At 37.6% G+C, this 21,400-nt stretch overlaps 1 protein-coding gene across 2 annotated transcripts in view; it reads right to left on the bottom strand.

The window, feature by feature from the left end:
* Window positions 1-20,962, bottom strand: part of GUCY1B1 (guanylate cyclase 1 soluble subunit beta 1) — a 50,201-nt gene extending 29,239 nt beyond the window's left edge. Inside the window, exons 1-4 of one of the 2 annotated variants that reach the window (XM_024246279.3) lie at window positions 20,831-20,962; window positions 20,114-20,187; window positions 4,900-5,000; window positions 2,323-2,441 (exon numbers count right to left, since the gene is read on the bottom strand). In XM_024246279.3, coding sequence (XP_024102047.1) covers window positions 2,323-2,441; window positions 4,900-5,000; window positions 20,114-20,187; window positions 20,831-20,833 — 297 coding nt within the window. In that variant the 5' untranslated portion in view covers window positions 20,834-20,962. The remainder of the gene's footprint in view (window positions 1-2,322; window positions 2,442-4,899; window positions 5,001-20,113; window positions 20,188-20,830) is intronic. The other variant, XM_002815242.6, reaches the window with a different exon arrangement.
* Window positions 20,963-21,400: the final 438 nt, after the last annotated feature.

Raw genomic sequence — 21,400 nt, 5'->3', positions numbered from 1 at the left:
AGTGGCAGAATTCCCAAAGCTCAGTATTTGGGAAATAGAATCTAAAGATGTGGTGACTGATTAAAACCAGGGCTGAAACAGAAAGAAAGTCTTTAAATTTTTAGTGAAGAGTTGAAGTCACCATAAAGAATATTTTATTAATTTATGTAATAAAAACATTAATCTTTATATGTATGCTGGTATGTTAAAACAATGTATGAAAGTTAATGATTTTGTTTTATAGTCACACAGAAAAAGTCCATTTAATTTCTGTGTAATCAGCCTAATGATAACATAAATATCTACTTTTTAGAAAAGCAGTATTTTAACATATTCAATTTGCCCTTAAAATGTATAATTTCAAAACCAGGAGAAAATAAAAGAACTGAATCATAATGTAAAATATTGATGAAAACTACAGTATTCTAACTTTCTAGTTTCTTCATTTTTCACTCTCACATTGAAAGAGAAATAAAATAAAATTGTGTATAATTTAAAGCTATGTTAACTACATTTTATACAACCAAATATATCCAAAATATTATCATTTTAACATGAAATCAATATAAAATTGTGAATGAGCCATCTTTTATTCTTTTTGTACTGTCTTTAACATCTGGTGTATATTTTACACTTGCAGCACATTGCACTTTGTTGTATGTATGTATGTATGTATGTATACATGTATGTATGTATGTAGAGACAGGGTCTCACCTCTGTCACCCAGGCTGGAGTGCAGTGATGTGATCATAGCTCACTCACTGCAGCCTCCATCTCCCAGGCTCAAGTGATCCTCCCACCTCAGCCTCCAAGTAGCTGGGACTACAGGTGTGAGCCACTCCCCAGCTTGCACATCTCATTTTAAATGCTGAGTAGCCTCATGCACCAGTGGTTGTCCTATTGGATAAAGCAGTTCTGGAATACAGAGAAACACACCTAAAAGGCCGCTTGCTCTCTTACTGTGCCATAACAAGCTTAGCAGATGGTCACAATAAGTAGAGGTTAAAAAAAAAAAAGAATTAATAAAACCACTTGAATCTTTGTTTTGTTATGTAAACATGGGCATTGAGAGAGAGAGTTATAAGTCAGAACAACTGAAAGTTGAACATTTGCTATAAGTTGATAGTGGCCAACAAAAGTACTAAAAAGTGAAATATGTATTCAAAAACCCAAAATCCCCCAAAACATTTAAGTATCAAACTTTAATCCATTTAAAATAATCCCATTAAATGCTGCCTGTTCAATTTTATTTAAATATCTCTTGGCAGCTACTTCATTTGGAAGTGGCAGCTTTTTCTGACACCAGTAGTTTAGTAAATCCATGGCAGGAGATTGCAAACCAGTTTCCAACTTGATTTAATGCTGTTTTAAGTTTATAAGAAAAATGTCACTATGTAAACAACAGACATTTTGATTAAACACTAAAGTTCTTATTTTGGCTGTTAAATCAATAATGCAGCTGGATTGAAAGTAGTTTACATTCCCTCAAAACTGGGCTTCGGTTCAGCTAGTATTGCACTGACATCATTTTCCAGCAAGATCTGGCTGATGAAAGCAGCCAGTTTAGAAATATCCTTTGCAAACAACTACATAATTTTCAATGTTAACACATTTCAAGAAGAGGGTCTCACAAATGCCAATGCTTAAAATAGTATAGTCAATCCAGAAATAGTCTCTCATCTAATGTGTAATTTACTAGTAAAATCTTTTAAGGTAACTTTAACAAGAATATAAGACAAAGGCCTGTGATTGCGTTATTTATCTTTTTCACCTGAAACTGACTTTGAACTGTTTCCTGTTTTCCCTTGTACAGTAGATTAATTAATATGTAACTCATGATAATGGATCTTAAATATGTTTTGGTGACAGAACACCTGAAAACCCTACTACTTTTTCCTAAACATTGAGCTCCAGGTAGAACTTCATAAATACTGATACATTGCTTGATTATATCTACAAACTAGGAATGTTTTGTAAACAGAAAATAAGGCCTTATGAAATGTCTAACACATAAAACCACAATCACTAGGATATATAGCCATTACCCCAAAAAAAGGGCAGTTGAACAGATCACAAAAGACCACCTGGAGTTTTTCAGGGAACATTAATTTACAACTTGCATATTCAGTATCAGCAATCAGAAGTTAAAGAAAAAATATAATGCTAAAATGTATTCAAGACCCTCCAATAACTATGATTTTATGTGAATTAGAAAAAGGTCACTATGATTCCATTTCAGAAGCAAGACACTCTTATACAGCTGAGTGAACAAAAGTATTCTAGAGTCTATATTTGAGACCTATAAACACAGAACTTTTAACTATAGGACCTCAAATTGCTTACCTGTAGAAATTCTCTGACATTAGAGCCCAGGACACGCAAGATTGTATCATAACCAGATTCTTGGCAAAAGACGAAAAACATCTTCCCAAACATTTGGAGGATTTCTCCAGCATTGAGATCTATTTTACAAATTCAAGAGGGGAAAAAAAAGCATATAACAGGTGAAATATTGTTAATAGAAAGAATGAAGATAAGTGTTTATTAAGTAATGTAAAATGTCTTCAATTTTTGTGCATGGCAAGCATAGATCATATGAAAAAAATCCCGCCAGGACAATACAATGAAATCAGAGAAGACAACGTATAAACATGTTAATGGTGTACATTTGCATTTACAAGCAAAGCAACCAGTTTTTCAGCTTCTATTACAAATTATAAGTGGAGCATACCTAATCTGAAAATCTGAAATTCTAAATACTCAAGAACCTGAAACTTTTTGGTCACCAACATGACACTACAAGTGGAAAATTCTACACCTGAACTCATGTGATGGATTGCAGTCAAAATGTTGTTTCATGCAGAAAATCATTTAAAATATTGTACAAAATTGCCTTCAGCTTATGTCTATAAGGTGTACATGAAACATAAGTGAATTTTATGTTTCGACTTCAATCCCATCCTCAAGATATCTTCTTACGGGTATGCAAATATTCCAAAATCCAAAAAAAATGTGAAAGCCTAAACACTTCTGGTCCCAAGAGTTTTAGACAAGAGATACTCACCCTGTACTCAATTTCGATCATTTTAAAGCATATATTTGATATACTACTTCTTTTTTCCAAAAAACACAGATTTTTAAAATAATCAAGAATGCACATGACAATATTTTGATACAAAAGTCTTTATATAAATATGTATACTTAATAACTTGATTACATATAACATGTACCCTGGTGTCCTGCTTTTTTCTTAACAAACAATCATTAATATTTCCTAAAACTTAAATTTTCTGTATCAAATTTTTTTTAGTTTTTTGAGACAGAGTCTCACTTTGTCGCCCAGGCTGTAGTGGACTGGTACCATCTCGGCTCACTGCAACCTCCACCTCCCAGGTTCAGGCCATTCTCCTGCCTCAGCCTCCCGAGTAGCTCGGACCACAGGCACCCACTGCCACACCTGGCTAACTTTTGTATTTTTAGTAGAGAGGGGGTTTCACCATGTTGGCCAGGATGGTCTCGAACTCTTGGCCTCAAGTGATCCACCCGCCTCAGCCTCCCAAAGTGCTGTGTATCAGTTTTAATTGCTATCTTATTCAACATATGGATGCAATAATTTATTTAACCAATCCCTTCTTATTGAAAATGTAGGCTTTTTTTCAGTTTTTGATAATATATGGAACTCTGACATGAAAACACATACATAAATCTTAATGGAAAGAGATCTAATAGTTTCTTTAGGAAAAATTACTGAAGGGTTTTAATATTTTTTTAAAAGGCTTTCATGAGGCAAAATTGTTCTCCAAAAAAGTTGTCTTAACTACTATCACATTAAAAATGTGTATGATTTCCCATTAACTGTACTCCATCATTACACTAGATATTTCAATTTTTAAGAGTGCCAAATTGATAATAAAAAAAAAGTTATTTCATGTTTGTTTCAATTTTAATTGCTGGAGGCTAGATATTTTTCTTGTTAATATTAAACATTTGCCAATCTTTTAAAACAATTTTTATTCTACTATAGATAGTATTTGCTTTCCTAGTTGTATGTGGCAAAGCTAAAAGCTTCATTCTATTGTATCCAAACTATAGCCCAGTTAAAAATTAAGCACTGTGGGAATAATAGATACTACTTTGAGAACAACTTCTTCTCCATGAAATTTTTAAAACTTTGCCTTCTTTAGAGAGATATTTATCTGTGGTATATCTCAGTTTCATGTTTCTTTTACCAATAGTTAATATAACTTGTGACTGCAAGAGATTTGGAGAAACACATATTATACTTGAATAACTACCATTTTGTTGACACCACAACTGATGTTGTTACATTAAGTATCAATAATTTTCTTTCCTTCCTGAATACATGGCTTTCTGTTGGAGGAGACAAAGGACTGGGCCTGGCGTGGAGGCTCACACCTGCAATCCCAGCACTTTGGGAGGCTGAGCCAGGTAGATCACTTGAGCTCAGGAGTTCAAGACCAACCTGGACAACATGATGAAACCTCCTCTCTACCAAGGATACAAAAAATTAGCTGGGCATGGTGGTGTGCACCTGTAGTCCCAGTTACTTGGGAGGCTGAGATGGGAGGATCACTTGAGCCTGGCAGGCAGAGGATGTAGTGAGCCGGAGTTGGGCCACTACTGCAGTGCAGCCTGGGTGACAGAGCCAGACCCTGTCTCAAAAAACAACAAGAAGAGCACATTTACTCTTTTCTATTCTCTAAAGAATTTGTAAAAGGAAAAATAAGACTTGGCATAGCCTGAGCCTAATATGATATGTGGATGTCCACCACACAACTATGCAGGTTGTATAAATGCTCCGCACCACTTGTGTAACCCTGTGTTGTGATCTTGAACCACGCATTCTGTGAGCTTCTACGTGTAACTTGGCCAAAGAAGGAAAGTTGCATTCAACTTACTGAGGACTTTGCTTGCAGCAGCAACCAAATCATAAGTTTTGGAGTCATCATATATTATTCTGACAAGAAACTGTCCTTCTTCATCTAACTGTGCCTCTTTTCTGGAAAACAAAAACAAGAGAGAGAGACAGAAGAGAAAAGTTGAAGTTAAAAAAAATAGCTACTATAGGTATAATAATTGTATAAACAATGGTTTTATCTCTGAAATAGAATTTGGTTTTTTTGGGCAAATTTATTTAAACAGCATCATGTACCTAAAATTCTAGTGAGAGAGCAGAAATGATGTCATATCCCCCTCCCTAAATTAAAATGATATATTTAAGTATATTTTAGCAAGATTAACAGTACATAGTACTCTACTGCTCAATACAATACCTGCCATTAAATATAATAAATTAAATAACTTTTGGGTTAATAGATGTTTAGCAAGTTTTGTTGAGTCCCTATTAGGTGCCAGACATTGTTCTGGGTACCAGGGGTACAATCTTTAGTAAAACAGACAAAAATCCCTGACTTCTTGCAACACATATATTCTGGGAAGACAGACACAACATAAAATTAATAAATAACATATAATGGTAAGTATTATACTTTGGAGAAAAATAAAGCAGAGTAGAGCAGTGGAGAGCTCAAGTACAACAGCCAGGAAGGCCTCACTGAGAAGCTGGCATTTGAATAAAGTCTGAAGGAGCTCCGAGAGTGAGCCACGAGCAATTTAGAGAGATTGTGTTCTGGGCAGAGGGAAGAGCAAATGCAAAGGGCAAGGCAGGAGGATGCCTGGGGTGTCAGAGGACAGCAGAGGCCAACGTGGCTGGAACAGAGGAGGGGGAAAAGTAGCTATCAGGGAATGGGTGGCAGAGGTAACGTGAGGCTACAGTGCTTGGCCTGGTTGGACGTTGGGATAACTGCCATTTACTTGAAAGAGGTGAAGGGCTTGAGCAATTGTGACATGAGTGGTGATATAAACTGATCTAGGTTAAAGGGATTCACCTGGCTACTGCACTGAAAACAGACCAAAGGGGTACAAGACAGAGGAGGGAGACCAGTTAGGAGGCTGCTGCCAACATTCAGATAAGAAGTGTTGGTGGGCTGGGCGCGGTGGCTCACGCCTGTAATCCCAGCACTTTGGGAGGCGGGGCTGACGGATCACGAGGTCAGGAGATCAAGACCATCCTGGCTAATGCGGTGAAACCCATCTCTGCTAAAAATACAAAAAATTAGCCTGGCGTGGTGGCGGGCGCCTGTAGTCCCAGCTACTCGGGAGGCTGAGGCAGGAGAAAGGTGTGAACCCATGGAGCAGGTAAGAAGTGCCTCAAACTCATATATATTCTAAAGGTAAATTCAGCATGATTTGCTATGGATTGGACACAGGGTATGAAAAGAGAGGACTCAAGGAGGACACTGAGGTTTTTGGTCTAAGCAACTAAAAGGATGTTGTCACCAGTAGCTGAATTGGGAAAGACTTATTGGAGGCGGACGGGGGTCAAGGTCAAGAGCTATGTTTTCAACATATTAAGTTTGAGATGTTTTTAAACATACTAAGTTTGAGATGCCAAGTGGACGGATAAAATCTTCAAATATATCCTTAGCTTATTAAACACAGTAGCTCGAAACATACACAGTACTAGTGAAAGAAAATTATAATTGTTTTAAAAAGTTGTCTTGATTATATAAATGTATTTATTTAGATAGGATTTGAATTACTTTTCTCAAACAAGCATTCAAAGGAGAGGTGAAATCCATTGTTTAAAACATTGCCACCTACTATGCACGTAACAAAATTGCACATGTACCTCATAAATGTATGTAAATAAAAAAACCCACATGGCCAACTGTAGAAAAGAACTAAGTTCCAGATATCATTGCCAATGTTAACTTCACAAAAATATATGGAGCTTGGATGTCAAACTCTTACTCTCAATCCAGTTCATCGGAATCCCTGTACATTGCCAAGAGAATACAAAGGAAACTAGCCACTCTAATTAGGCAAACTTGCAACACAGCAGCTCAAATAACTCCTTAAATATTTTCAAGGCAGTCCTTAGTCGCTTTCTCTCCTTCAGAAGCTGTGCTATCACAGCTGCCACTCATGACTATATCTGTGTATGCTCAAGGGAAAAATTCCATATGGTGGTATGTCTTACAACCATACCTTAGTATGCAGATAGTCTTAAAAACATCCTCTGTCCTTCAGAGCATATAATTTATTTGCCTGCATTTATTCATAACTTTTTTTTTAAAAGCATGTTTTCGGTAAGTGCAGAGATCTGCATTTCAGAGCCCAGGATTTACCAGCTAAATGAACCTGAGCAAATCACATAAAGCACATAAGCATTAAAATCTCTCTTTTCTGGCCGGGCAGGTTAGCTCATGCCTGTTATCCCAGCACTTTGGGAAGCCCAGGTGGGAGGATCCGTTGAGCTCAGGAATTTGAGAACAGCCTGGGCGACATACCGAGACCTCTTCTCTCCTAGAAATAAATAAAAAAAATTAGGCAGGTGTGGTGGCACAAGTCTGTAGTCTCAGCTACTTGGGAGGCTGAGGTGGGAGAACCTTGCTTGAGCCTCGAGAGTTGAGGCCTCAGTGAGGCGTGATCTTGCCACTGCATTTCAGCCTGGGCAACAGAGCCAGATCCTGACTCAGCTAACAAACAAGCAAACAAACAAACAAACAAAACCTCTCTTTTCTGAAGTGGAAGCAACAGATAATTCACCTTTCACAACAGTAAAGAGATAAAGTGTACAAAAGCATATTCTAAGCAGTTAAAGTACTATACATATTCCCAGTGAGTATAGCGCTCCCCATGTCTACTCAAACAATTATAGCACTGTACATAAAATATTAAATTCTTCTCCCTTTTTCCAAACATAAACAGCTGTTAAACAAAAGCAACACAACTCTTCAAAGACCTCAAGTCTTTTTAATACCAAAAGTCAGTGAGATATCAAAAAATTATGAAAACGTAATACACAAACATTGCCTTATCCTCTGATGAATGCTACTATAAATTTTCTGCATTCTAATTTCTAATTGTAAAAATATATATAAAGTACAGGAAAGGAAAAACTAAAAGAGAAAATAAGCTGCCACTATCCTGAGATAATCACTGCTAGTATAATTTTCAAGTTGTTCATGCTTGAATATACTTATATACAGAACATACTGCTTTAAAACCTCCTCATTTGAGTGAATATTTGATGGATATCTTTTCATACCATAATTATACTTCTATACCATGGCTGCATAAAATTGCATTGTAGACATATTGAAGTCTTGGTAGGTAGTTAGATGTTTTTATTTTTTCCACAAGTATAAAAAATGTGATGAATATCTTTATAGCTTTTTACACTTCTATGTAAAAATAGAACAAATTCCTAGGAATGGGATAGATAGTTTGACGGATACGGATACCTTATGTTTTGTCATTTTGCTATTAACATTTTATTATGAAACAACGCTGATCTATAGATTAAAATTTTGGAGACTCTGACAGAATATTCTAATTAAAGATACAATAAAGTAGAAATTTATTCATGTTTTCACTATTCTGTTTCTTCCAATTGGAATAAATCAAATCACATAAATTTCTGTAATAAACTCTGTTTATTTGAAACACTCACCAATCTCTAGTAACCCATAAATAAACAAGGTACAAGCAGAATCCACAGTCCCTCTGCATAAAATGGGGGAACAGCCATTTCCTCAGAAACTCCCTAACCATGGGTCAATGCATTGCTCCTTTCCTTTCTCTCTCTTTATTAAAATAAGCTCCCTTATCATCAAAGCTTTACTTCCTGAAATGACCAGTGTCAATGCTCCCCAGTGGGGACTGAAATAGAAATTAAACAGTAGTACATGGAAGGAAATAATAATCTTCTTTTAAAAACTTCACTCTGAATTCATTTGAATTATTCAAAGTACTTAGGGTTCTATTTACATTTTTGGGAATGTGGGGCTACCCTTTATCTTTTTCTTTTTTTCTGACGGAAGAGTTTTACCACAAATATTTGGGTGCCTATTATGTCCCAGCACTTTTCTAAGCACTTTTAATATATCAATGAACAAAAGAGGTAAAGATCCCTGTCCTCATAAAGCTTATATTTAGCTGACAGATACAAGTAATAAGCAATAAACATGATATATAACAAAATGATATAATATGTTATGAAGCAATAGATGCTACAGGAAGAGGTAGCTCTGGATAAAGACATGAGAGTGGAAATGCAAGAGGAAGGGGCTGGATGCAGTATACATATGAGGATAATATACATACGTGTTCATGGTAGGCTTCATGGGGACAGTGACGTCTGAGCAAGAACTTGAGCAGGAAACCTCCGTCCTTACCACCTTACACCTAACCTTTCTAGGGCCACTTCCTTTCCTTCTCTAGCCTATTCTTCATCTTCTTTCCTTTCAGGGTAAAAGCTAATTGGAAATATTGCAAAAGTTAATTGGCGGTATCACAAACTCTGTAGTATGAAGCAGTTTAATACACTAGACTGAGATGGAGAATATACAGTGAAGAAGGAGTAATAACTAAGAGAATTAATTTCAGATAATATGGCCTTTGAAGCTAGTAGAAATTTTGATCAACAAAGCCTTCTCTGTTGTGTCTCAATTCTCAATACAACTTTTCTTCTAACTTTTAGGTAAATTTATATATAATCAGACTTCATGGTGTCAAATGTTTTAGCCTCCAGAAAGCACAGAGATGTGATAATAACCATTTCCCAGCACTCTGCAAAATATAGCTGCCACTGATCTTTGAGGAAAGTTTTAATGGCTTCCCTTCCCACACTGCACGCTTCTTTCTCTCCTTAGCTTTACAGCTGTTTTTTCATCTGCTACCTGAAGTCACAGAGGGCGACCAGTAAATTTAAGAAAAGTTAGGAAGTAAGTTAATATTTAGATTACATAAACAATTTATATAATTCAAGTAATATTACCTCATAACTCTGCATCCCCCACTTTGCTATCCCATAACTTTTAAGTTCTTTCCTCAAAAGCAAAGGCAAGAATAACACTTCTAATAATTTAAAATTTATTTTTGTGACAAGTAGAATTTAAATTAGCCAAATTCAGCCAAGTACATTCACTAAATTTTACAGACTCATTCATTCTTTCAGAATTATTTTTTGAGCTCCAATTTTGTTTAAATTGTTGCATTATATATACATTGTTACATTATTATTACGTAATTATATAATTACATAACAGGGAAATTATGCAATTTCCTTATTATTTAAATTGTATTTATTTTACATGTGAGAAAAACCACAGGTTTCCCTGAGAACCACAATTTAAGATTTTTCTGAAAATTTTGGACATACTGTCATTTTTTTCAATGCTTCTTAGATGACAAAAAATATCATATAAACTATAAGTAAATTGGATTAAACTGTGTTCAAGAGTGCTCATCTATCAAATAGTAACCAACAGCACTACAATCTTCATGCATCCTAGTTTGTATTACATTCTGTTGCTGCTTACTACTATTATTTTTATTTTTAAAAGCCCTACCGAATCCCAAGTGAACATAGTCTTTCACTATTTTCAAATACTATGACTTGCCATATTTACATACCCAATGACTCTGCTTGGCTTAAGCATTAAATTTTTCTATTCAGTGAATTACTCAATGAAAGAGGTCAGTAGACAATAATAAATATTTAGAGAGGTTCAAGTTTAAAAGCACTTTCATCGACTAACAAGTAAACCTAGATAAAGAGAAACTCCCTTGATTTCATCTATGTCATAAGTCAAAGTCTTTCCTCACACAGTATGGAAAATAAACAGCTAAGCCAATCCCATGTGCAGTTTGGGCAGATTCAACTCTTGGTGTTTCATTTCCTCATCTGCAAAACAGGCTAACAGCAGCAGTTACCTCCGGTCATTGTGTTGGTTAGCAGAATTAATCTATGCAAAAGCCTCAGGGTAGTACTTCTCGCACACTTAATGCCTGATACTTCCTCTAACTGGTAAGTTGTAGTAGTTGGAGAAGATGAAGGAAGAAGGGAAAAAGGAGAAAGAGGAAATGGCAAGTGGAAGAAGAGAAGGGAAGAATGACAACAAAATCTTAGTCATTTTTAGTCAGAATCAAATAATTAAGGTGCAGATTAGTATGCAGATTCGCTGATAGAATTTACAAACTAAATAATTAGTATGCAGATTCGCTGATAGAATTTACAAACTAAAATAGCCAAGAAACAAACAAGCTCTGTCGCCCCTAAGAGCTTTAAAAATAAAGATCAAATTCTCACCTGGCAACAAAATCAGAAATAATCACATTCTTTGTATCTGTAGCCACAATAACTGTTTACAAGTTGAATACATATAAATGAAATAGTTTCCCAGTAGCAATCAACTTCCTACTTACTCTTATTTGTTGGAATTTAAGCAGATCCTTTATTTATACTAATTACCTTTTCACAAAGAGGTAGTTGGTATTTTTATAGTGGTGGTGTTTGGTAAGTTGGGATTTTTTTCTTTAATGTAATTACTGGTGCCTAACCCAGGTGCCTGGAATTGCACATGTGCTTAATAAAGGTATAGATGTTTAAAAATTAGTGAATTAATTAATGAAATCGATTTCCCCACACGTTTCCAAGCTCCCTACAAAAAAAAAAAAAAACAAGCAAGCAATCAAACATTACTAACAAAAGTCCATCATTTGCTTTCAAACTAAGAATATTTTTTATTATTTATTTTTTAAAACTAGGTATACAATTTGTCCGAAATATCCAGATAACATTTCTTATAACTTCACATACAAGGAGATATTCCTTAACTACAACATGTGAACACAAAAAAACTGAATTCATATTCTGACCCTGAGCTCCAGCTACTGTCCATTTTTAGAGTAAGTTAAGAATATGACAAGACTGCTATATTTCAGTTAAAGAAGTTTTCCATGGAGTATTTTGAAATGGGAGAGCCTGAACACAGGCATGTTGAAAACATAATCTCAACACAAGGTCTGCTCTTGGGCAGAAAAGGTCAATCAGGATCAAACAATCAAAGTGAACAATGACAGCTCCAAGATACTATTGATCCCATAAACAACATTATCAGAACACATGCTGTATTAAAAAACAGTATGTAGATGTCGTTTTGATAATAAATCCTAGAACGGTCCATTGTAGTGAGCTGAATTGGTACCATAATGTTGCATTGTCCCCAACCATTATTAAAACTAAAATCTACCACTATAAACTGTGGATAGTAACTATATATAACATCTAAAAAAGTAAAACTTTATATTGCTTTTTTCTAAGTGGCTGTGAAGCATGAATAGCCTCTGAGTTTTCAATAGCCTAATCTAATGATTCTCAGTAAGCCTGAACCCCAAAGGAGAGACTCTAGCTTGAGGGAGCTGCCAAGTGGAGAGACAGGCCCTTTAAATCCAGTAACGACTTCCTGCCTGAACCCCCTTTTAGTTAGTAAAGGTCAGTCCTTTCATGTCAATGTGTTCACTCACTCATCCAAGCACTGTAAACAGTAACAATAAATGCTCTCCTGAGTGACACCCATACCTTAGTTTTAGGGGAAACAACAGTCTTGATACATAATTTCATGTTTCTTCCTGACATGCAATTGTCAGGAAGAGACCCTTAATGGTGATTTCTCCAATTTTGAGTCACAAGAGACCCTTAACGGTAATTTCTCCAATTTTGAAAACATATCCACAAAACTTACAAATCTTCATTTGAGCTGCTGAGCCATTTTCAGCAGCTTTAATAGACAAATGAATTTACTTAGACACTTGTGTGTATGCTTCATGTCAATTCACCTTTAAAAATATTATTGTCAAAAATCACCTGTACGCATTCTTGAACATTCCAGGAAAAAAGAAAAAGCAGCAGGCAGTACTAATACACATAAACATTACCCATGTCCTTGCTAAATTGGTTGTCTTTGGAAAGAAGAAGGTTATAGGTCTTTCTCTTTGGAGGAAAACACATAACATGATAATTACAACTTTATCTGTGTTCAAATACCAGCTCTAATAATTAATAGCTGAGTGTTTGAGGCAGACTTTTTTTAAGCCTCTATTCTCTTATTTGCAAAATGAGGATAATGAAGGATCTATTTTCTGTGGTGGTAATGAGGATTAACTGAGATAATGAGTATAAAGCATGTAGGACTGTGACTGCAAAACCATATGGTATGTGTTTAATGTACGTGACATATTACATTTGAAATAGCATGACATGGTGAGAGCCCATCTGGTTTTCAAATTTAATTTCAGTATTCTAAACACTGAGCTAGAGTCTATGACACTGACTTTAAACAGCACCACACATCCCTGCCTTTTAGACACTTGCTAAACGATTCAATCATGTCCTGAATCCAATCTAGTAATTGTCTTCTGACATATGAAATTGCCATTCTAACAACAGAGTTCTTAGTCCTTCCAATATATCCACATGACATGAGAAAACATAAAAGAACTCTGACGCTTCCAAAAGGAATTGATATTATGTATTGCTATATTGCTCTATCTTCTGCCTTTGCTGATATAAGAAATGTTTATTTTGCACAGCAATGTCACTACTAACAATTACAACGAACAATTAGAATTAATAATACTATAGTGAATACTTGAAATTTGTTAAGAGGGTAGGTCTTAAGTGTTCTCACTACAAAAAAAGAGGGCACCTATGTGAGGTGATGAATATGGCAATTGGCTTGATTACAGTTATTATTTCACAATGTATATGTACATCAAAACATGAAGTTGTGCACCTTAAATATATACAACTTTTATTTGTCAATTATATCTCAATAAATCTGGGAGAAAAAGAAATGTCTATTTGAAAACAGCTTATATTTAAATAGTAGTTGAAGATGTCACCATGCTGACATAAATTCTGGTTGCAGAAAAGAATCTTTGATAAAAATATGTGTGTGCTCTATTCTTCGGAAATGAAAAATGTGAAAGATACTTCATTCACACATAAACATCCATATTTTTATTACAGAAAGAGAGCCTGATATTTTATTGAATATACAGAGAGAGGGAGAGAGAGAGCACTCTAGAAAGAGTTATGGAGGCTATTGTCATGGAGGATAGACATTAATCAGTAGTACAAATACTTAAGTACAAACTCTTGCATTACAGCACTATGAAGGAAAGGGAAAAGTCTGGATGTGAGAGAAGGTTCCCTTAAGAAGTGACATTTGTTTTGACATCTCAAAGCTGAGAGGTGTTTACATTTACAGGAGGGTTGGGAGGGTGAAGAAAAGGAGACCATAGCAAGCACAGGTGTTACACGGACACATTTAAGGCTCAGTACTTCTGAGAAACTAAAAACAGGCCCATGGGGCTGGAATGCTAATGGTATGTAGGACAAGTTGAGTGAAAGGTTTCCATGTTTGGGTTATCTGAAGATTGACCACAAAGAATTTCAATAAATTTAACAATTTCATATTTCATGATTCAACAATGAAGGGGAAGTAGACCAGAATATGCAACAAAACCAAAGCCACAGTAACAAGGAGGTCCAATAAACACTTCAGAATGTCTACTTTTACCTGGAATAAAATCCACTTTAACTTCACTATCTTTTGATATAGTTTGACACGGAAAAAGATGCTTCATTTTGCTAGACACAAACAATAAAGACATTTTTTTCTCCCACCATTTCCTCTTTAATGAACAAGCAGGCAAAGGAGAGAATGAAAAAGCTGCAAGTACTCACGTCTGCTGAGCTGTCACCCTCGGATCTAGCCAGTTAGATTTCTTTGTAGCATTCATTTCCTTAAGTGTGTTTTCCTGTTGATGTCTGCACAGCATCAACCCATAACTATAGCTTTCTAACACATTAAAGAGAAACATTTGCTAGAGCCCCTTATTCTGGAGAAAGGCAAGAAAGTAGAAAGGACATTGTTCTTGCAAATCATAACAATGCTTAGTAAATGTTTGCCAAAACTAGATCTGGGTACATTAAGAGTGAGAATACAGATTTTCTGATTTCTGATGCTCACTGTAATGTGCAAAGATCCTTCCGACACACCAAATTAAATGATGTACTCCTCTGATTTTTTTTTTTAATTCTCAAAAATCACAGAATGCAAGGAAAATAAAGACTCCAAGACCCAGCTTGATTTCTGGGGGATACCTCAGATCATCAGAACCAAAATAAAACTCAAAAGAAACACCCACAAACCCCGTGAGATCATGTGATGACCCGCCTTATCACCTAGGTGCCTGCCATGCTGCTCACAGACATGGTCCAGGTTCTGGAAGAGCTCTATGCAAAGAGCTCAATAGCAGGTATGTGATGGAGAATACACTTGGGCATCCAGTTCCAGCTGCAAAAGATAACTTCAAACATTAGTAAGCTTATCAGCCAACACACAATACAATGCAATGCCTTCCTCTGTATTTCAGGCTAAGTGGCAGATCTTTCTACAGAAAAGGATCCTGATCCTAACAATGATCTGGTATACTTATTTCCTTAATCTGCATATTAATGTGTTTATTTCTACTGAGGAAGTTTCTGGGTAAGAAAATAAATGTGGTTTCATTTTTGTATGTATACTACATTAGTTCCTATTTCACAGTTATATCTTAAAAGAAGCATTAAACCTGGCAACAGAAGAACAAGGGCTGAAGTTCTGACTTTTCAGTTTCCTATATGTAATTCTCTGGGACAGTAAGTAATTACATATGGGAATTAACCTCTTGGAAAATCAACTTTGTTATTAAAAAAATTGAGCTATAAAGTCCTTTCCTATTTCAAATGGGTGTTGTAGCAGTCAACCAAAATTATAGAGAGAACAAAACTTTGGAAATTTGAAATTGCTTTATAATATAAAGTATCCTTACTACTTTAAAACATACATAGGCTCATTACTACTTAAGCAAGTCAACAGAAAGGTATAGAAGTTTAAATCACACCTTCAAAAATATGAAAATCTGAATAAACATGGCAAAACATGGTGATGTGCTCTTTTGTTTGTTTTAATTTGCTTTGATACAATGGATATTAAGAGCATATGTTGCATTTCAAAACAAAATGATGAAAAATGATGATGATGATGATTACTTATCCTACAGTGATAAAAAAAAATTTAGACTGATAGAATATAGACTGCAATAATATTTTTTAAAGGAGGGCTTAATATCTTTCAAGTAAATTGGGGAATGGAAAGTTTAAAAACTCTGATTCTAGAGTAAAATAAAAAAATCATCATTTATTAAGCTATTGTCAAGAACTATGTTAAGCATTTTGCAGACATTATTCAATGCATTACATCAACTCTGTGAAGTATTATTTTTTCCTCTATGCAATGGAGGCTTGGAAAGTTTAGGCAACTTGCAAAGTCCCATAACTAGTTTATAGCAAAGTGTTTCCTTATTTGAACCATAATGATTAATTTGTGATTAGCAAATTTAAAAAGACACATTAATTTCAAAACTGGAAGTATATGCTATCCAACAGACAAAAGGTTCCCGTATTTGAGTTATAGGCAGGAAAATAAAAACAAAATAATAAGACTAAAATATCATGAAATCTCTAGAATTTTTTTTTGAAGGCAAGGATTACATCATTGCTTTTCTATCCTCAGTGCCTAAAACATTGACTACACTCATTAAAGATAGACGTTTTATCTGATTTATTTAAGTCAGGACAGCGTACTTTTTTTACAGACTTTTAATCATTTGGGATTTTTCAGTGTTTTGGATCTATCTTCCTAATTTGTATGTTTCAGTGAGGTTAGAAAATCTAAAGTTGGGCTGGGTGTGGTGGTGCATATAATCCAATACTTTGGGAGGCCGAGTCAAGAGGATCACTTGATGACAGGAATTTGAGACCAGCTTGGGCACACAGCGAGACCTGTCTCTAACTGCTCCCCTCCACTGCCACCCAGAAAAAATACGGAAAGAAAGAAGAAAAAAAATCTAAAATTAAACCCAGTAATTTGACGCAATGATGAGTTTAGTCAGGGCTGATGGAAGGATAACAGAGATGGGAAATCAAGTATTTAGGTGCTTTTCTAGGATGTATCACTCCTAACTTTATTTATTTTCTACCCCGATAATTTTTTTTGTCATTACTTAGAAATCATAGCCTCTTAAAAGGACTATCTGAATATTGAAAGGAAATCAACAAAACAAACTTTGAAATAGATTCAGAGGTCTCTTGCTTTTTCACATTTGTTATGGTCTAAATCAGAGGTCAGCAAACTATAGCCCATGGATCACATGTAGCCCACTTTGTCTGGTTTGGTTGCTTGTTTGCATTTTCCTGGTCCAAGAGCTCACAATGGTTTTAATATTTTTAAGTGGTTATATTTTAATAGTTATACTGATTCCTACATAATATCCTCAATTTTACCTTGGCCTGTAACACCTAAAACATTTACTATCTGGCCCTTTAAGAGAAAGTTTGCTGGCCCTTGGTCTAGACAATTTTTCTTCTTCTTAAGAGGAATTTAAAGCTTTTGTGAAATGGTTATATTGTTGGTAAGAGTGTAAGTGGATACTGAGTTTACAATGAAGCATTTTTGGCCCTTATCCACTTAGAATTTTCTGTCTGCTGTCTGGAATCTGTTACTTAGGGTTTTATTTGTCATTAAATGTTTGGCATCTTTTCCCATCCTTTCTCATGAAGGATGGATGGCCATTTCCTAGTGAAGCAAAAAAGTATAATGTAAATTTGTATAAACATCAATTTAGATAGTTTCTCAAAGACCAAAAGAAAAAATAAGAGTTTGGTACTTACTGAGACAAAAAAAAAATTTTTTCCTCCTATACTCAATTTCTTATAAAAGTTAAAACTGAAAGCATCTTGGACCAATGACTGCTGTAATATTCCCTGAAGCAGAGGGTAGGAAGGGGAGGAGGAACCAGAATCATCCAAGGAGCATTTTTCAATTACACTCCTCCAGGTTCTCCTCCCCTCTCCCCAGGCAGCAAGATTCTTTTCTGTGGAAAGCAAATGCTCTCCCAGGGAGCATTTAGTAATTACTCAGGGGTATTGGGTTGGAAACCGAGGAGCAGCTTTAATCCCCTCAGTGCAGAGAGCCAACCATGTTCTCTAGCCCAGACACTAAACCACACCCAAGATCAGCTGGGGTCCACCAAAAGATGCTTAGACAAATAAAGAATCAACACTAACACCTGGATTACCAATACTAGTGTGACTAACAGTTTTTCCCTTGCAGGGGCATAACCTTGAGGCAATTTTATTTAAGAAAAGACCAATATAACTTGTTTCATTTTTACCAAAAAAATTATGTTGTGGATGATTGGAATTTTTATCCTTTAGACAAATTATGAATACTGTTGGAAGCTACTTAAAGATAAATTAGTAAGTTAATAAATAATTTTTTAAAGTAGAATGGAACAATATTCTCAGCTTGATTTTGCAGAGTTAAATTCTCATCAATTGAATCTTTACATATTTGGACTTTTTCTGGGAAAATATGAGCAATATAAACAAATCTCTTGATAATTTTAACTTTTTAAAATGTCTGATACATTACTCTAAAGTATTATTTTTCATCTCTGTATTTAACAGTGATCTAAACTGATAATGGCTGGGATATACAATCTAAATCTTGTTAAATTACATAATGACTGTTTAATCATAATAGCCATCTTTTATTCTGCTATAAAATCCTAAGCATATTCATTGTCATAGCATATCTACCAGCAAATTTGGGAATTTCTATCTTACAGATGCAAAAGCATCATATGGACGATATATATATATATATTGCATTTATAAATTTACAAAGGAAGTAGCTTAAAAATAATTCGGTAGTTAAGTTATACTGTTAACAATCTTTTTTTGATGTCTGTCTTGTTGATATCTGTCTACTAAGCAAAATAAAAATTATAATGGTATTAAGATGGCCAGAAAATTCAAATCCTAAAGTAACTTTTGGTGCCTGTGTTCTCATTGGATTCGACCACATAATTGCCAAATCTCGGCTTCTGTTTGTAATATATAGGTAATATGCCGTGTGGATAATATAAATGGTTTCTGAAACATGAAATAAATGCTCAGTGATACAGATCCAGGGGAAAGAAAAGTTACATTTTCGTGCTTAATATATAACACTGGTCATTTCTATGGAAACAGATAGTTATGAGAAATCACCATCATGTAACTGCATAATAAGGCCTGTTAGAATTGATTGCTAATAATTGTAATGTGCTTAGGGAAAAACAGCATGGAAGCCTCACCTACCTGAGACAACAAAATGAAATCAGTAAGTACAGGAAATCAGAGTGAATAATAACAGTGTATTCCCATCTGTCCACTCAGGAAACCCTTCCTTTCACCTTTGTTACAATGTGGTAGTCTGACTGTTGCTCTAATACGAAAATCCATAAATACGGTTTTGGAGTAGCTAGTTGGTGGTGGTCAGCTATACCATAAGTTAAATGCAAATTTTTTGAGAGTGAGAGGGAAAAGGAGAGAGAACTTTATTAGAGTGAAATAGTCAACCTGCCTGCAGACATGCTGACCCATCAGTCATTCCAACAGGTTTAAACTGTCAGGTGGGTGTGGTATTTCCGTTCACATCCCCAGTACTGGGCTCAAAGCTCCAGGACTGAAAATAGAATACCTCCTAGAACTGTAAGTCTTCAACACAGTAGAAAAAAACAGGGGAGATAGGGGTTGGAGGGGGCTGGGCAGTGGGATTTGGGGAAAACGAAAAACTTCCAATTTTCACTTTATTTAAAAATGAATAAATGCGCTTAATTCACTGTTGCTCAAGAAATAATCTCCTGCGTGTTTCAGCATACCAAAAAGGCCTAATTTATGCCAGTTGTGTAAATCATAAAGGAGCCAAAGTCTTCCGTTTGTTTCTAAGGCCTCCGGGCTCAGGAACCTCGCGGAGGCCCGTGTGGTCCCTCGGGGCTCTGCACGCGTGGGAGCTGCCCGGCCTGCTGAGCCTGGGAGCGCCGGCAGCTCGTTCCCACGCTCAGGCCGGGTCGGGAAGCCGTGGTGACCCCTAGGGGCTCCTTTCCGCGGTTCTCGCCCTCGCAGCCCCGCCCCAGCCGCCCCTCCCCTCCTGGTTCCAGTCTCGGAGCGTGGGAGCACAGCTGCAGCGAGCTGGGAGCGACGCGCGGAGGCACCTCCAAGGATGCGCGCCCGCGACCCCGCCAGCAGGCTGAGGACCAGGCGAAGCGCGGGGGGCCTCCCACACTGGGCGCCGAACTGGGCCACAGCCAGGGGAGCCGGCCACTTACTTGATGTCTTCCCACACCTCAGGGCCGTAATTGCGGATCACCAGCAGCTCCAGGGCGTGATTCACAAATCCGTACTGCGGGGACAGGGAGAGACTTGAGCGTCAGGGACCCGCTGTAGCTGAGAAGCGGCTTGGGGGCGAGGCTGCTGCCTCTGCTCCCATGGCGCTGGCTTAACCTTTCACCCTGCCCCTGACTTCCTCTCCCTTAGGGGTACTACGCACCAAAGGGGTTGGATCGTGGGGGCGCAATCCCCCAATCCCTGGTGGATTCTCCCCGTCACCATCCGCCCTACCCCCACGCTATCTTCCCACCCTCCTCACCTGTCACCGCTCCGGGAGAGGCTGGGCATCGGGGGCAGCGCGGGAGGCGAACCTGGAGCCTTCCCTGCCGCTGGCGCTCAGCCTCCCACACTGGTGGGGCCGGCCAGAGCCGGGAAGACCCCACGCCTCCGCCGCACCTCACCTTCCCGAGCTCAGGAAGCTGCGGTGTGGAGCGGCGAACCCGCCCGGGAAGCAAAGGCACCGATCGCCCCCGCCACGACTCGCGGCGTTCCCACCTCCCCTGCCTGGGCGCGGGCAAGGAGTGAGGCTGTTCCCGTGGCCGGCAGTGAGCTCCCAGGGCCCCCGAGCCAAGCTCCGGCTGCGCGGCCAATTCCCTCGCTGCCAGGCCGGCCGAGGAGGGGTGAGGTTCCGGCCGCACCCGGCTGAGAGCACTTACCATGGTGTCTGCACCGGGAGCCGGGGAGGCAGCCCCCACGCAGAGGCACGGCCGAAGGGACCCAGGCAGCGGCGGCAGCGACTACAGCGCAACCGGGCCGGGGAGGCAGCATCGAGCTGGAGCGAGAACAGCCGCCTCGGCCCGCCCTGATTGCCACCTCTTCCCAGCCAATGGCGAGTCGAGCCGCAGGGGGCTGGTCGGTGCCCCCCAGTTCTTCAACCAATCAGGGACAGAGGAGGGAATTCGGATGCTCTCAATGCTGCTGTGCTCCAGTGCCTTCCCGCCCCCGCCTGGTGACAAGGCCTTCATTTGAGGCCATAGCAATGACAGTGGAGAAGCCCCAGCCGTGCTCCTTGCATGAATTCTGGAGCAGAGGAAATGCAGCTCTTGTGGACCCACTAAATGTATTATTATTCAGAGATCTGCCCTCAGTGGTTGTTAACACAAGCAAAAGGGAACAGGGCGTGTTTGTTGTGTGAGCGTGTACGTGTGTACTTTGCAATGGACAGACCTTAAAAGGAATATCCTCCGTTGTTGGCATCCTCATGCTTATCTTTGTCTAGCGGATGA

This window comes from Pongo abelii, chromosome 3 (genome assembly GCF_028885655.2).
Source record: "Pongo abelii isolate AG06213 chromosome 3, NHGRI_mPonAbe1-v2.0_pri, whole genome shotgun sequence".
NCBI classification, from domain to species: domain Eukaryota; kingdom Metazoa; phylum Chordata; class Mammalia; order Primates; family Hominidae; genus Pongo; species Pongo abelii.
This window is presented reverse-complemented; position numbering and strand designations above follow the sequence as displayed.